General features: G+C 41.5%; 1 protein-coding gene across 8 annotated transcripts in view; it reads right to left on the bottom strand.

Moving 5' to 3' along the window:
* The window catches only part of KALRN (kalirin RhoGEF kinase), a 459,777-nt gene that overhangs the window by 107,874 nt on the left and 333,672 nt on the right, over positions 1-18,231 (bottom strand). For all 8 annotated transcript variants that reach the window (XM_054277949.1, XM_054277952.1, XM_054277950.1 and 5 more), the window contains exon 33: positions 17,044-17,146. In XM_054277949.1, the coding sequence (XP_054133924.1) occupies positions 17,044-17,146 (103 nt within the window). The remainder of the gene's footprint in view (positions 1-17,043; positions 17,147-18,231) is intronic.

Genomic DNA, 18,231 nt, shown 5'->3' with positions numbered 1-18,231 from the left:
TTTTATTTTAGGTTAAATATAATTTCTGAAAGTTTCTCAGGATCTTTTGTACTGAAAGTTTCTCAGGATCTTTTGTACTATTTATATCTCATGTAGGAACACAGATAGCCATTACTATGTCAGTAGAAACCATACCAGCTTTCCTGCTGTAGCTTAGACATTCTTGTAGCATAAGAGACCCTGCTATGGAAACCTGAACACATCTGGAAAGCAGCTCCCTAATGGACATGTTAATTAACATGATCCCCTGCCCTGTTCCTCCTGGACAGAACCAAACTGTCCCATTACATTTACAGCTTTAAAAGCTGTCTTGCAACAGAGATCAAGGATCACCTGTTCCTGAGAGCTGAACTGCACTTTAATATTAGCCCTGAACCCCAGAGACTGGAAATGACTCAGGGTGGGTATAATCTGCAGTTGCTCAATGCCAGGACATTAAATCAGGTGTAGGTGCATGTCTGATTGCTTGCAGGCTGCAGTTGTGCTCCTTTTTCTGGGCCATGCTAGAAAACACCTGCAGAGCCCCAGGTTGGAGTGGTACCATCAGCATTGCTCAGCACAAACCATGTAGAGCTCTTTTCATAGCTCCAGGATAAGCAACTTCCACTCACACACCACTATAGCTCCTGAAGTGCCAATGAGGCAGGCCAGTCTATGGTAGGATTGCTTATTTTATTGTATTAATTTCTGATTCAGTATTATTTGGTTTTACTGTAACCAGTTCTCTGTGCATTTCAATGTTTAAAGCTGCTTCTTTCCCAATCCACTCCTGGCTGCCTCTGCAGTAATAACAAAGTGTGATCTTGGATAGTTTGGCATGTGATTAACAGCTGTTCAGATTGCCTTGGCACTTTCAGAGTATACTAATTGTGTTAACAAGGTACTAAGTGCTCCAAGGTGTAATGAATATGTTGTAAAATCAAAAACTCTGCTGTCAAATGCATTCATTACTCAGAGTCTGTAATTTGCTTGCAAGGAGCCTACTCCAAAAAGGCAATATTTCCAGCGATTTCTCCTACTCATCTGTGAAAGACATTAGCACACCAGCACCAAGAGCACCTTTAACTGATACTGTCTCATTCCTAGAGAAGGAATCTCAGCCGGCAGGCTCCTTGGTATCCTTGGAGAGTGTCAGATTCCTGCTCAGCTGCAGCCAACAACTGGGTCCCACCAGGCCCCTTGCCATGGGCTGCCCTCACCAGTCTCCTCCCAGAAAAGCAAGACCCAGTAGGGCACCTGGACACAACCCGTCCCGATGGGGAATGGACCCGATCCCATCAGGTCCAAAGTCTGAAACACTGCCTGGGGCTGTTCCACATGCCTCACTTCCTGTTTTTTCCCCATCCCAGCCTCTAGGCTTTATTGCTGTTTCCATTCTCCCAGTCCCCACCATTTGCACTTGAGGCAGCATGCCTCATTCCCACCTCCTGCTATCCAAGCACACTGCCTGACAGTGTTTCTGATTTTTGCAAAATAACAAGCTCAGCAATCAGAAAGGGCTTTCACAAGCACCCTGTGCTCTCCATTTCACAGGTAAGATCAGACCAATGACTCTACTGCTCAAGCCTACAGAATGGACAAGACAATCACAGTATCATTTGTTCCCATTACCCCTTGTGCTGAAACATGCCCAATTTGTCCACTGACATAAGAGATAGGGTCATGTGACTCCTTCTCCTGCTAGTTCTTTCCTACTAAAGGTCATACCTCCTGATTTCATTTCTTTGGAACTGAGCAACTCATTCTTTACTGTCTTCCCTTTTCCTGTTCCTTTCCCATTCCATTAACATGAAAGCCTCACCCAACAGTGACATTCAAGTTGACATTAATTTCTGCTGTATTTGAAGTCAATGTAATAAGATAAAACTTCTATCTGCCTGATACAACTGAAACATACTAACCTGAATAACTGGGCCAGTTATCCAGCCAGAACACTGGCTGAAATTAAAACTAGATGGTGGGACAAAACCAACTCCTTGACTAACCAGCATCAGTGAACAAAGTTCCTAGCAACATTGAGGTTGGCTTTAGATGTATGGAAAAATGAAAGATAGGAAACTTCATTTTTTCTTTAACAAAACTGAAGATGGAATAAACCACTGCACACTATGCAGCAGGCAGGGGAATAACACATGAATAAAAGGAACAGGTAAGGAAATTATCATCTAGTCAAGAGTTTGTTTGCAAAGAGTGAATCAGCCAAGAACGCACGTTAGCGGAAGCTGGAAAGGTGCGCACAGAGGATGGCTTGTTCCAAGGAACAGCTGACTGTAAATGGAGCAGCTCTTCATGCAGCCAGCACTCCTCAATGGAAACAGGTGTGACAGCAGGATGGAAATGTTTAATCTTTGGGTCTAAAAACATGACTCTTCCTTGCTTGACTAAAAGACTAGCGTGGACTCGAAGCCAATAGGAGACTCATAACATTCTCTTGTTTCAAAGCAATAATCTGCTTGAGAGAAGACACAGATTCAGGCCCCACTAAAATCAGTTCTCATGTGCTCAAAAGAGACAGGGTTTGGCCTGGAATTGGTTTCCAAAAGTGGAGGTGGGAATGCACAGGTGGGATAGGCAGCTGAATGCAGACAGCTCATATGTGCATTCTAACACAACACTTCTAACAGGAGAGAATTCTATATTTGTTATAAGCAGTTGAAGAAAAGAGAAAATGTCTTTCTTCTGCACCAAAAAAATCACTGGGACCAGTCACACAATGGAAACATGCTGACCCTCAAACAGCTCCTGGAATAATCACTTGCTTTAGCACATTGCACCAGCTCATAATGGTAGGCAAAGAAAAAAATGCAGCATAGCAATCACAGCTAAGCACAAAAGGTTCAAATCTGACTGATTTCAAAGGACAGTAACTATATGCCCAGCGTGGAGCTTACATTGTGCTAAATCAAGGCTGCCATTCCCTCCCTCTGCCTGCTGTTGATGAGAGTTTGGTCACCTACCCTGTGTGGTGAGTCAAGGCTGTGCAATCCAAACTGCTTCCAGTGACTTCTTTCCTCCTACTCACCACCAGAACCTCTGTAACATATCACAAGGCTGTGCAGGGCGAATGACTGCAGCTGGGTAATCTAACACTCCTACACTCCTAACCCCTATAGCTCCAGCAATTTAAAAGGAATGCTCACAATTTATTTAATCCTAAAATCCATCTTGTCACAAGAGTTAATAGCCAGATAATGCTATGCATAACATTCTAAGCATGGCACCAGAAATGTGAAAGCATTTAAATAAAAGAGTTTGCAGCAAACCTTCAAATCCAAGGTTCACTCATTAAAAAGCAAACCCATGTATTAATCTCCATTGCTGCATATTTTAAAGACATGAAAACCAGATCTAAGATGGATACAGTATATGAGACAGACCTCCCATGCAATTGAAGTGAGTTGCTCTCTTACAGCTTGTCAGCATGTTTGTTAGGACAGGATTTACCATCAAAATAGAACAAACAGCAAGCGAGACCCCTTCTGTTAGTGATGATCATGTGAAAATGGCAAAAACTCCTCTTAATTCTGCCATCATTCAGGGCTCATTTAAAACTCACTGAACTGCTAATAGCTACCATGATTTTATTTCATTTTCCTCAATCATACAGATTCTGCCTTGGGAAACTCAGGAGCCCTTAGTGTGCCCCATCATGAGTTTATCTTTACAATTAAAGTTGTTTCTCTTTGCCAGATTTATTTTCTCCTCTAGAGCACAAAGAAATTTAGCAGGAGAGACACAATCTGTTGTGACAAAAATGCAGAGTTAGAAAAGTGTTCTAGCTCTTGCAATGGTATTTTTTATTGTTTCCCATGAGGGGAATTATCCCCATTAATGGTGATTGCAAATCCCTGTATACTGGGACATTAGCCTCCCTTATGCTTGTTACTGAAATGAAAAGAGACAACTAAAATATTACAGAGCTGTTTTATAAAGCACTTATCCTATTAAGCCACTTAGCCATAGTCTTTACATAGGGATGGGATGCCCAGAAGAGTTCTTTGGGGAATTAATCAGTTATAACATTAAGAAAAGCAGACAAATGGTCTCATTCATTAGGATCAATTTCAGCAGTTACTGTATTGCCCTTATCAGCAAAAAAAGCCAGGTTTGTGGATGCAAGTGCCACCTTTCAGATCTGTACCTGGGGAGCACATCATGGTTCTCCTGAAATGCAGCAGTGCTGCTCTTTGTCTCTCACAGCAAGCAAGGACTTGGGAACCAGCAGATGGAAAATAAGTTGTATATTTGTTTAAAAGACATCCGCTTCAGCCCAGCTCTTACTTAAATATCTTATTCTTTTATCTCCCCCCTCACAGGGAAAGTGATTTGTTCCAAGGCTGGAGGCAAATCCTGCTCCTAGTGAAACAAAACCCTGAGCAGCTGATCCTGAAAGGCTGGATGTGATGTGGATCTATGAGAGGCCTAGAGCCAGATATTTACCTGGTGAACAGTGAAGTGCTTTCCTTGACTTGAAATTAAACTCATTTATGTATCACCCTGTTTCCTTCGCATTTCTTCAAAAGACTTACCTTTTGTGCCTTGCATCTCTGACCTGAGCAGCTGCCTAACCCAGTACAACAGCACTCACCATCCCTTTGTAGTGCCACATAACTAATTGCACTTCGGCCTCAACAATTTTTTTTTTTTGGTGGAAACGAGCAGCCAAGTGCTCATAAATAACACATGGGCATCACACAAAGAGAAGGTCACAAGGCAGGAACTCGATGAGCCTGAGAAAGGGTTGGTTTTAAAGTCCTTTCTCAGCCCTCAAATTTCTCTCCCAGAAGTCTGAAGGAGAGAGGTTTCATAAAGGTAAAAAGGTACCAAAGGTTCAGTTTCCAGGGAGGGCAGCAGAACTTCAGAGTTGGAACGAGTTTCTGCAAAATAACTGCACTGAGGCCAGAAGCTAAAAAAGAATCTGAAACCTCTGAGATTTCAAAAAACAACCTGCAAAAACAACCCCTGGAGGCTTGGTTTACACCTCTGTTATATCTGAGAGGCAGAGGCATGGGGATGCTGCCATAGTCTGGTCAGCCATTGCAACAAAAGCCATTCAAGAACCTCAGTCCCCAGCCTGTCCCTGCAGACACAGCTGTTTAAGCCAGAACAGAGCTGGGCCAGGCTGGATCTGCTGCTGGGGAGGTTCTGGGGGCCATCAGCCTTTAAACTGCCCCAGCTCACACTGGAAGCCTGCACAGTAGGAGACTGTCCAGGATGTGTCCAGGATGTGAAGGCAAAGATCAGTCAGCTGAATGTCATTCTGGCCATTTTATAGGTAGTGATAGATAGAGAACATGGCCCTTACACTTCTAAGTACAAACAGTTAAATTCATACAAAAATCAGCTCTCACTGCATTATCTGCAACAAGCCAGAAGGCTGAAGTTTCTCTCTGTGCATTTCAATTTCCTTTCTTTTCTCTATATAAATGTCACACTTCTAACTGATGGTTTAATGAGTTGAGTGTTAAAGGAAAATCACATGGCTTGGCTAAGTGCTCCTTCTGCTGGGTAGACCCCTGCTGTCCTTTCCTGTTGACTGCTCAGGATCATGCAGTAAATATCAACACTAGAGAACTTCTAGTAATAATGCCAGCTGAGGCCCAGGACCTGTGGGGCACAGCTGGCTCCCACGCTTAATTCTTCCTGCAAGCTGAGAAGGATCAGCACCTCGAGAGATGGTGCCCTAAAGACATAAAAACTGACTCATGAAAATAAATAATCTGCAATCAACACACAGCTTTTCTCCATGCCAGTGGAAAACACGCATGTGTGGTCCAGCCTTGTGCTTTCAATAATTGTTTATTTGCAACCACAGTCAGGAAGTGATGCTGTAGTGTCAGGGAAAATTAACCCAGGCAGAAAAGGGCTTGTGGAGTTGTGCCATGTTTCACACGCCTCTGCTCCTTGCCTGCACACATTTGAGAAAGGAGAGTTTGATTTGGATTGTTAGTGGGTTTTAAATTATTGCAAGACACAAACAGGAAAATAAAGTTATCTGGACAACCACAGCACTTGGATCCTGGGCACAGAGGCTTGGGGAAAGCTTTGGATGCCTCTCTCCCTTCTGTTAGCTGCCAGTAGCAAGGCATGCATGTGGCTTACAAGGTGGGGAGAATGCTGAGTCCAAGGCAGGGAGGTGCCTCCTGGGGCAGCCTGCAGCAAAAATACTTGGCTGGAGAACAAATACTGCCCCAGATCACTGAAAAGGCCGTGAGTTTGTGGACAAGCAGAAGAAACCAGAATAGCCCTTCCCGTAACTCAAATCCTTTTCCTGGCTACTTGACCTAGAGGTGAGAAAAAAAAGAATCCCATACTGGGACTTAAGGAGAAAGAGAAGACAAAATAATGATTTATTGAGTGGTGTGATCACTTTCTCCAGTCCCCTCACATGGAACATCCCAGTTCTCAGGAAAGCTTTCCCCTCCCTCAGCTACTTTGCCAGCTCTGTGCTTCCCTGTGGCTTGCCCTCCATGTCCCATGCCTCCTTCTGTTGCCTCCCAGTCCAGCACCTGTGTGCTTCTGATACTTCATGGTCACAGCTGTTCTCAACCAGGCAACACACAAAGACTAAGGTTAAGAGTTAAAATCAGTTATCTCACTATCTGGCTGCTCCCTCTTGCCCATAATCAGGCATTCCACCTTGTGCGAGGGCCATGCCACAGGAGAATGCATCAATGAGTTTTATAAAGTTTTATCTACATATTTGGATGGAGAAACATTTACCAGCAGACAGCAAGGTGAACAGAAGAGAAGTATGAGCTGAGATGGTAGGCTGTGAGATTGTCTCAAGAACTGATGAGCTCTGGAGACACACAGTCTTGATGGCTCCCCAGGAAAGGATGAATTCAGCACCCCAAGAGTCAGCCAAATCTGGATAAGGCCACCAGCACACACTAACATCACTCAGAGGTGAGGCAAGGTGGCAATGGGTGCTGCTGCAGATATACACTTAATGAAAGCAGAGACCCTTCAGCAGAATTTCTGAACACCCACCTAACAGCTGCTACATGACTGAATTAAAGGTGTTCCTATAAGTATTGTTTGTGAACTGTATTTTCCTGACTTGGTTGCCTTGATATGAAGAAAAAAGGAATTTGGAACTGTTTCCTTTAGTCCTCTACCTTCACACACAGTTTTTTTTCCAATATCAAACCTCTTGCTAATATAAACTTCAAACTTGAATGATGTCCAGTGTCCTCTAATGTCCTTGATCAATCAAGTTTAGTGTTACTCAAAGGTCAGTTCCTAACAATAAGTTCTGATCTCACTTAAACTTTTCTTCATTTCTAGACAGTTACTCTGTGTTATCCCTATGTGCCCTTTATAGCTGGAACCATCTTGTTCCAAGGTTTTCTAAGTTTCTTGAACAAACCTGGCATCTCTAGTAAGCATTAACCACACACGAATTATGAATTCTAAAATGAAAAAAACCCTATGCCAAAAAGAAAACATATTGTTCCTCCGGAGGGATATATTTTATATTGTACATCCAAATTAAACAAACACACCGTAACCACAAGAATGAAACCCCAGAAACAGCTCAAAACAACAGCACAGGAAAAATAAACATGAACTCAAGCTCTTTGAAGAACAGGAGGAGAACAATCAGATTTAGATGAGGAACAACTTCTTGCTTAATGGCAATGTAGAAAGTCAAACTTGAGATGAAATTAAATAAAAAGAATAAAAATATCCTTTTTAAAAACAAGTTCTGAATACTGTTTTCTCCTTTCTTTCCATGCCAAGTATTTTAGATGATCTAGTGGCCCAAGAACGGATACAGAGACAACCCCAGAACACTGACGGACGATTCCTGTTCTATTTGTGTCCTCGCTTGGATGGGACCCCATAATCTATCCACTTTTTATTAACTATTTTTTTCCTTTAATCAACAGACTAATTTGGAACACCAGGACAAGGCTGAGGCAGGAGTGTCCATTTTTTGTCCTGAGCAGGCTGGTTAATGTTTGAGTTCATGTTTATTTATTTTTGGGAAGGGGGTCTGGGCAGGTGCTGTGTATCCCTGTTAGAGATGAGGGTGCAGGTCAGTCTGTGACAGCCCGAGGTGAGGAATCACCTCAGCAGTGTCACTTCAGGACTGGCATCCTCTGCTGTGCACAAGGGGTAAGGACAAAGGTGAAAAGGAATGGCTCACGAGGAGAAAGGGAAGGAACACAGTGTTAGTTTTGATAAGCAATAATAGGAAATGGCCTTTAATGACTTACATTAGTGGATGTAGAGGAGGAAGGCACTCAATCACTTCATCTCTTCAAATACATATGCTTTTGTTTAACCATTTTTGCTGGGAAAAAATTCTAATTTTGACTAACATGAATCAATTTGAACTTTTCCCCAGTCAAAGACCAGTTCAGAGATAGAAACTCCTCTCCCACCTGAAATCCAACTCAATTTCTAATGCAAGGTAATTGGCAACAAATCTTTGACATCTGATTCTTTGAAAATCACAGCACATTTATAAAAGTCAAACAATAGCCGGTGCCTCTGCAGAACTGAAAAACAGAATATCCTTTAATTCTTCTGTGCAAATCAATAATTTATCTTAATCCTTCTGTTTTAAAATAATTGAGATTGGCCATGCCTTTGAAATAAAAACAGGGATTTTCCTGTACTTCCTTCCTTCATAGTCTGATTGTATCAAATTCATTCACTTAAACATCCCCCTAACTTAAACATCCTCTTCCTTCACAGCAGGCATCAAAATATCTTTTTTTGTTGTTTGGTTAGTAATATAGATTTATTGATATGGAGCTTATTTCCAGTCATGTAAGACCATAGTGTTGTCCACAGCTGAGTTTCCAACCATCTTTTAAAGGCCAGCACTCTGCACCTTATTCTGTACATTTTAAAATTACAGCCATCCTGCCTAAGCAGATTCACATGTGCTTCAGAAGTGCCTTGTGATTGAGAAATATGATATTTGCAGTGGATTTAGCATACTCATCATATGAACTAAGATTATATTATTATACAAACTCTGACTGTGTGCCTTGCACCTCTCTGGGGTATGTGTCCATCAGTATAGAACCTGATTTTCACACTGCTGGCAGGAACAGAAAGGAGAGATCAAGTGGGTTACCACAGAAATTACATTTAAATGCCTTCAACAGGAAGGTGTTGATGTTTATATCTACAGTGTTCTCAGGAGACCTTCAGTTTGAAGGAGTTGTATACACTTGTTTTATCATAATGGGACTTATATTTTCAAGTGTTACTGATTTACTTATATTCCACCAAAGGATGCATTAGGTTTAGAAGACCTAAGAATAAGACTGAAAGCATTCTGAATGCTGATTGTTATGTCCTAAATGCAAAAGCATTATTTATTTAAGTCAATAGCAAATGTTCTTTATGAAATGGATAGCAAAAGAAATGAAAATTTACAAAACTACACACTCTATAAAAGAATTGGAGCATATTCTACCTGCCCTGGATGTAACTGCAAGTTCTGCATGGAGGAAAATGCTGAAAAGACATCTTTGAAGAACCCCTTTCTGTAGGACATCACTTTCAGGGAGTTGCAGTTGAATCTGTTCTCAACATCTGATCACCCCACTGAATTTGGATTCATATTTGCAGTAAAAAAACAACCAAACTTTGGAGAGGTGTTAAGAAAATATCTGCTGTTTCTTGCACAGGCCTGGAAATAAACTTGTGGGTGCTTAGCAGTGACCCTGCACTGACCACCACAGGAATCGCTTTCCTTTGGGGAAAGAATTGTGTCCAAGAATTTTGAGCACAGAGATCCCACTAAACTTCAATAGCACTTTGAGAAATCCCAGCTGAAATACTTAAAATGCATGGCAAATTTCATGCCTGCCTTTTATGAAGCTATTTCCTGGAAATATTACCCAAAGAACAACGTGATTGCTATTTCCATGGGCACTACAGATGTTTTGGCTTTGCTGTTATTTTCACAGTGTGAAACACTCAAATCTCTGGGAAATTTCTTGGTAAAATTCAACTACTAGATAAAAAAAAAGGCCTTGGGGAAATTCATCCATTGTCATCAACCCCTTGGTAGGTGTGTGGGAAATTGTCCAGCCACACAGTACAAGAGAAGATGAACAAGGCTTCACTACGTGAATAGGACTTTCTCTAAAGTCCCCTGAATAATCACTATGAAGTTTGAAAGTGCTTCCAACAAGTGTTATATTTTAAGAGCAGCTGATCATGGTTTATTTTGTTTTCCAAAAGAACCTTTTCCAAGAAGGTTCTGTGAAACAAGACAGCCTGTGCCTAGTGCTGCCTCCACCCACAAGTACTGGCTGGCAACAGAAAGCAAATGTCCTTACACTCAGCAGCACCTGCACCCCTGACAGAGCTCTTTTCAGAGGTAAATCTCCTGATCACCTCCCTGGTACATTTAGAACTGGATGCCAGAAAAGACAGATAACATGTAACTCAAGCCAGGATGGAACCTGGCTGAAAATCAAAGTTGGTAAGAGTTACTTTTTTGATTGTTTTGAAATCTGATTCCAATCCAGGGAAGACCAAAGTCCCTTTTTTCAAAGTTCACAGGGAAAAAAAGTGCCAAAGGCCCCAGAATTGTCCTGGGAGATCTGTGCTGTAGGCAGAGCCAGTATTAATACCTGAGCTGGAGATTCCATGCTACATGCATTATAAAGCACTAAGAGCTGCTCTGGCTGCAGATGGCAGGTGGGTCAATTCCTGTACAGCTCCAAGCCACAGTGCCGTGTACAGACAAATAAAGGCACTGTGAGACCTATCAGCCAAGTCCCCAAAGCAGAGATCAGGTTATACCAAGGTAGAGCACAGGCCCAACATTGTTACTACAATTAATGGTTATAATTATTTGGATCCCTCTGAGCTTCAGAGTTTTCTGTCAGTGCCCATGAAAGTTTGCACAATTCAGAGTACATGTAGCACTTCAGATTTCCTTCATTTGGAAATCTAAAAACGTACTTTATACCTTGCCTGTTTGAGTGTGTTATATTTCACTCCAAGAGCCTCAAGTTAATTTTCCAAAAGACTGAAAAGCATCAAATTTAGAGAGACAAGTAGAGCTCTGCAAATCAAAAGCTGGAACATTTCATGATGTTGGCACTGCTGCATTCCTGATAAGAAATACAGGAAGCAAAGGCAAAGTCCTTACTTATACTTAGGAAAGAGAGAAGAAAAAGAAAAGCGTCACAATAATATTACTGAACATCAACGATTACAAAAGCAAGTTCATGCCAAATCAGGCATTGCCAGCAGAGATAAACCAGTCTCATTTTATCAGCTCCAAATGTCACTTCAATGACTTCAGTTTCAGGGAACCATTCACAGTGAAAAAAAGATACATACATTTGTATATTTTTCTCAGAGAAGAGCTGAATTTACAGGGGTCCTAACCAAGATTCTGAGGCAGAACTGATAGGCAGCCTCCCAAAGCCTAAGGAAATGTTAAGAAATTATCATTAGAGAGACAGAGAGATGTCAGCTCCTGGCTGAACAATTTATTTCCTGGTAAGATAAACATTTTGCTACTACCTGACAGTATCTTCAAAAGAGTCAACCACCTATAGTTAGTGAGTCCTCAAAAAGGCTAATTAAAGTGCCAAAATGTTTTATGTCAGATTTTCCTTTGATCACTATCATGTTTTCTCTTTTCCACAGGTGAGGGCAGTAGGAACTCAGTGTGAGAACTGCTCTAATGCTAGGCAGCATCCAAGCAATAGAAATACATCCTCTGGAGCCATAATTCACTCCTCTTTATCATACCTTCACAGGAAAAATTCACTTAACAGTCAGCAGTCATTTTCTGTTACATAAATTTAGTTTTAGTTGTGGTCCCATAAATCACCAGTCCCTGCAAGGAAGCAGCACTCCAGACAGTACACTGAATTCTGACATATTCTGCTGGGACAGTGGCACAATAACCACAACAGTGCTTACAAAAATGAGACCAAATCAATCCCTTCCTTTGCTCTTTAGAAACTCACAGTTGTTTAATCCAATTTACTGAGAGTAAAATATCTTGGTGGGAGCAAGAAACCTCTTCAGGTCAATGCCTGGCAGATAAATTGATGGCACCAATCACAGTGCTCCAGAAAACAGGAAGACTTCTAAATACTCCTGATTCTGTATTTGAGTCCCTGCTTCACCACCCACTCCATATTCCCCTGATCCTGCTCTCCCTGGGCTCTGCCACAGAGTTTCCATTGCACCTTCCAGCTTCCCTCCCACCAGCTGCAACACACAGCACCCACGGACCACGGGCAGGTGTTTGCTGTTCAGGTCAGTCCCACTGCTCAGGGGCTGCACAGACTCCAGGCCATGGTGCCACGTGTTTTGGCCATACATAAGCACTCCTGGGGGCCAACAGCCCCTGTCCCTGGACATTCCCCCAGCAGTGCAGTAGAAATGTGTCCCCTGCACGTGATTCAACACAGAGCTCAGGGGCAGCGAGTGAGCGCTTCCCGTTTCAGCAACAAAAAACTGTTCTACCTTGATTAGAAGCTTCTCAAGAAAAGAGAATTTGCCCCTAAGTGACTTGTTCTAATAAGCCTTAATTCTAAAATCTCCCCTCTTGTACAAATTACCTTCAATTAGAAGAGTGATTATTCCCAGATTTTATATAATGCCACCAATGTGGAAGAGGTCAAGATCTCAGTCTCATGGCTACTGAAAGATGAGCTGAGTATAGTATCTAATGGAAAAGATAAAAGTGTATAATGTGGATTTATTTTTAGAGAGTAAAACGTTTTCAGTTCACATTTCAGAGCCTTTTTCCACATCCAAAAACAACAGAAGGAAATGAGAACTGCTCTCCTCAGTATTCTGCAAAAGCCAACAAAAAGGAGGCCATTGGAAGCTGGATCAGTATCACCAGAAACAGCTGTTTCACAAGCCAGCAGCTCAATGGGCTTAACAAATGAGAATGCCCTGCATGTAACATTTCCTTTATGCAATTCCCCACTGCTTTGAATCCAAATATAAAGACTGAAATCCTGTCTGCTGTGAATAGGGCAAGGATTTCTCTCTAAGGAGAGGATTTTAGATAGCAAGCTGAAGAGGGCTTACTGTATAGAACAAAAGCTGTCTCCTTTGCCTTTTGGAAAAGGATGAAGAAGTTTTGTGTAGTGGGTTACCTAGGACCTGACCTGGATGTTCAATGGGAATTGCAATTACTGTAATAGTATTCATTATTTATTGATTCTTTAGCCCTGAGTCTGGGTCATCAACCCATTTCCCCCCTTTTATATAAAACTTACACAATCCAAATGACTATTCAAATAATTATTTTCCTGTGTATGAGGTATTTTAGATTATAGATTGCATATAGAAGTAGTAATGGATTGCAAATGGAAAAATAAACATTTTATATGTTCTCTCCTTCTTTCATTTTACAAAGGTGCAGAACTTACTTGAAGTCTGTGTTTCTACTACATAGTATTTAATGAAAATGAAATGTTTGAGCCTACAGATAATTGATTTACATATTTTTGACAGAGAAAAGCCCAAGGAAAGTAAAGATATTAAATACTCATATCCAGATTTAAGAAGCTACTTAATTGGATATTTAAACAGACCAGGACATTATTTTATTTTTTTCTTCCATCAGGAGAGTCTTTATATATAATCACCTGACCCCTGCCTGCAGTCAGGAAAGTCTGAATACTTAAAGGCTTAATAATACTTCTGGGGTCAGGCACATAACTGAGTGTTTTCAAAGCAGAGTTTGCCACCATAAAGGTTACAAAAATAGGTCGGAATTCAGCCCTGCATCATGTGCTGGGACAGTGGAGGACAATGCTGTAATTAAAGTATAAATGTAATGTTTACATGAATTTGTGTGTCCCCCTGCAAATTCCTCATCCAAACAAGGGAAAAAAGGAAAGGGTAATGTGCCATCAAATGTACTTTGTGATGCCATCCAACATGTGAGTGACAGAGCAGAACCAGGACTCAGTCCCCAGTCAAAGTGCTCCATCATCTCCACCAAAGGTTCCCCTTGATAAATGTTGTGGTCACATTCACATGTCTTGAGAGAAAAAAATCCTTGCTTAGTTTACAGTAAGGCTATTTCATTCCCACTTAACAACAAAAAACCCTTTTTGTCTATTTAGGAGTTTGAAATGCAAAAGTAAAGCTTAGCTCCAGGGCTGTGCCATGGTGAGAGAAAACAGAAATTGCTACTTACAACTCAGGAGGAGTTGACGCACAAATAAGTTGAAAGAAATACATGTGACTTGAGGCATGAGGAGTGTTGTTAAGCAGAAGTGCTACTTGAAATTGAGAATCTTTGAGAAGTTGTCATTTTCTTTCTCTAAAATGTTGTTCGACATTCTTGTTTGAGCATTCAACTAAGTGTTAGGCAATCCTCAGGCATAATAGCAAGGTTTAGGGAAAGGACAAAGCGTGTCAGCTAAATCTTTGAATTCTTTTGGCTTCAGAGAGTAATATGATCTCCTACATGTTACTTGAGAATTGCTTCTGGCATGGAGTTAATACATAGATGGTCCCAAGGCAGGATGAATCTGCTGCCATCCTGGCACGCTGCTGGCACTGCAAAGCTCTTGGCATGGGTTTGCAGATAAGGCTGCTGTGAACAGCCAGAGTTTCTAAAGGTAGGAGCTCTTTCCTTTGTCTCCTCTGGATGGAGAGCTCACTGGGGCACATAGAGAAGTCACCCATGGAGGCTACAGCTGCAAAAAGCTTCTAGTCTTGAAACTAAACTCATGGGAATAAGTCTGCTGACTATGCTGGAGTTAAATAGGCAGGGAAACCCCTGATTGCTGAACTCTGCACCCACTGGAGCTGCCACCAGCCCCACAGGAGTTAACTATAGCATGTATGCTACAGTGTGTGCCATGAACTGTCAGCTCTGCCAAGAAAACGTACCTGGAGAGCATGATATGGTCCTGCCTTCCAGTGCTGATAACTATGTGAGAATATAAAACCTCCCAGGCCAATCTCATTTCATTCTGACCCTTCTAGAAGAAAATCTCAACTACACACTGAAGGAAAAAATCCCATGCGGTAAAATGTCACCATTAGGAGTCCTTTCAGAGCTTTGGATCTGCTGACAGGACAGTCCCTGCACAGCAGGGGCCAGCAGGTGAGCACAATGTCTGAGTGAACACGAGTGTGACTCTGCCAGTTCAGCAGGAGGCAAGGCAGCTCAGCTTCATCTGCCACTAATCTGGTAATATTGTGCAGAAAAAATGAGAACTATAAAGAGATGTAGGGAGTTCATTCTCCTTGGAGCAAAGATATGATAATGCAGCACTCTAGGAGCTGAATTCTCTACAGTATTCTGGCATTAGGATCAGAGACAATAAGGAAACTGTTCAGCAGGAGCTGCCTCTCTAGTTAAGGATGATACACTGCTACCTCAGGTTCAACAAAGCACATACAAGCAACCTTTAGCCTTAGCTGTACACTCCAATTCTATTCATTAAATGTACAACAGCACACAAAACCACACAGCCTTAAGTTAGCAAGTGAAAAAAAGTTAAAAACATGACACAACCCTTTCCCCAGTGGTAATAACTTTTTTCCCTGCATGATCTTTACTCAGTTTATCTCATACACATTTGCTGTTCAGTTCAAACAAGGTTCTGGATAGAAATTCCTATCAATGTTTCCAGTCTTGCATCCTTAAACCAACTCCTGCCATGCTGGGCTGTCTTTCAGGGTACACAGCCTGTGTTGGCACCATGGCCCTTGTATGCAGCTGCAGCATGCAACACGGAGCATCTTACCTGGACGTGGTCAGAATTCATGCAACCAACACAACGGGCTGGGGAATGAGCAAAGCTTAGGTGAGGGCTTAAAATAAAGCACGAGCTCAAGTACTGTACTAAGTCAGGGCCTTTTAGCAGGAATGATAAATGTGAAAAACACAGAAAGTAAGACAGGTCCATGTGGATTGAAGACTTCTCAAACATCGGGCAAAGTATTTGCATACATTACAGTGGTCTTTGGATTGTGAGGCTTAATACTTTACTAATGCACATTACTGGACAAAAAAGTTAAATCATGGGGACATGCATTCAAGATAAATGCAACAGATGATAATTTATTTGGAATTATATTTCTGAGTCCAGCTTTAAAAACTGTCAGTACTAAACCTTACCTGTGAAATTTACAACCAAAGCTTGGACTTTGATTTTGTGAAGACACCCTTCGACCTTGTCTGAGTGGCAGCATAATGAAAGCCCTGACAAATACGTAAATCCATAAAGGCGTGGGAGAATTCAGCTTTTTTCAAGTTACATGTGATTCCAAAACAATGTGTGAAGAGAATATGGGCATTCTCTCAGGGGATATAACAAATCCCATCAGTGTAGCTAAGGTAATTATTAACTGCCCATTTTCTCCTACAATCAACTGCTAATTCAGTGGAAGGGCACAGCTGGAGGTGTCAGGGTGACAAATTCAAGTGAGACATCCTAGTGGAGCTGGGGTTCTGGACTCAGATTGTCTGACAAGTAAAATGACAAGTGTGTAAGTGCTGACAGCGTGCAGCATTCCAACAGAACCCAGCATGTCTCAGGGCCATCCATATGCTCCAGCATATGTCTGTGAGGAGAGGGGTCCACAATCACAGTCTCTGCAAATGGGAGGTCTCCCAGGCTCTCAAGATAGCAGCCAGGATCCCACTGTTGCTGCATTAATTGCTGTCTAAGTACCTGCATTCCCTCCAACAAACAACTGCCTTCAGCTCAGAGGGAAATATGTAACATAAGCAGCTGTTTGCTCCTTCACAAGCTGGATCTCACAGGACAAGATTTACTAGGCAAGAAAAGGTTGCTCTGGGCTCTTCCTTCAGAGCCAATTGAACCTCTGTGCATTAACCACAAACAGAGGCAGTGACAGAGATGTTACTGTGTAGAAGAGCAGTACTGACAAGCACACAGAAACAGACTGGGTTTTAATAACCTAGTGAAGGGGAATACCAGTTTCAGCTCACTCAGCAGATGACAGGTTGCCTTCTTTTGCCTTCTATTCTATTTTCACTTACATTCTTCTGGGGACAATTACCTGCCAGGTATTTCCCCGTTTCAGTCCTACCTTATCACTGTCCACTGTGTTCTGTGATGTCCTGGAGGCAATGGAAATGGTGTCAGGTTGACTGCTGCCATCCCCTTGGCTGTCTGCATCATCTATTCCATCTCTGCAAGAGAGGTGATTGGGAATTAATGACATTCCTTAACACACCACCAGTGAGCAGAACGTGAGAGGTGGAGTTGGAAGTGCTGAGTCAGCAGGACAGAGCTGGATTGTGCTAAAATTACCCCTCTGAGGCAGCCCATGATGCTATAGAGCTCTTGCAATTTGGAATGATGTCACCCTCAGCCATGGGGTTTGGATTTACACATAATCCCAACATTTGTTTAAATTTTTTGAGGAATTTAGTACTAAGCCATAAAGATGCTATTCAAATATAGATAAAGACAGTATAAAGCTCTACCCATTTACCTTACTGAGGCTGCCTAACACATTTTCTTACCTTTGGCTGTACAGATAAAATTATCTTAAATGTTTATTGGTCTTTCAAAGTAAATGCTTAAATAATACAAATTATATACTTAGGGACAAAGAAAAAATATTTCTCCATTCTGTACAAGAAAACTTTTGTACAGGAGCATGTTCTTAGAGGAAATGTCTGGATCTCTGCTTTGCTACAGGTCTCCTGGGTGACTTGCTTATTTATGCTTTGATGTGTCTGTGACACAGCCTGAAGTAAAAGAGGGATAAAATTTAATGAGGAAATGAAGATGCTCAAATTACAGGTGGCCTTTGGGAATGCCACAACAGAAAAACAATTCATTATCTATGATTTCTATTTGATCCAGGATTGAAAAAATTGCCAAAAAATATTTAATATTACTTGACAGGCTGAAACAAGTTTGTATTAGATGATGAAATGCAGATTATTCACTATGTATTCTTCAATATATTGTTAGGATCAACTATGATTTTGATTGCCAAACAATTAGACGTGCCAAATATGGAAAAAAATCTGGTTTTACTCAAATATGAAGAAGTAAAATCTACTTTAGGAAAGAACTATAACCTTGGACTCTGAAGAATTTTTACTGGTTTTCTCTATACTTTGGAGCATAAAATGAAAGCTCTTTGTACATGTATCATAAAAAACATTTCTAGCTACTTTTGCCAAGACAACATAAAAAAAGCAGAGACAATGAAAATGGCTTTGACTACAGTAAAAACCAGTAAAAAGTCCACAGACACCAC

The sequence above is a fragment of the Melozone crissalis genome, unplaced genomic scaffold (assembly GCF_028551555.1).
Source record: "Melozone crissalis strain CALT ecotype California unplaced genomic scaffold, PUWL_Pcris_2 ptg000023l_1, whole genome shotgun sequence".
NCBI lineage: Eukaryota > Metazoa > Chordata > Aves > Passeriformes > Passerellidae > Melozone > Melozone crissalis.
The sequence above is the reverse complement of the archived record's forward strand: the minus strand, read 5'-3'. Positions and strand labels throughout refer to the sequence as shown.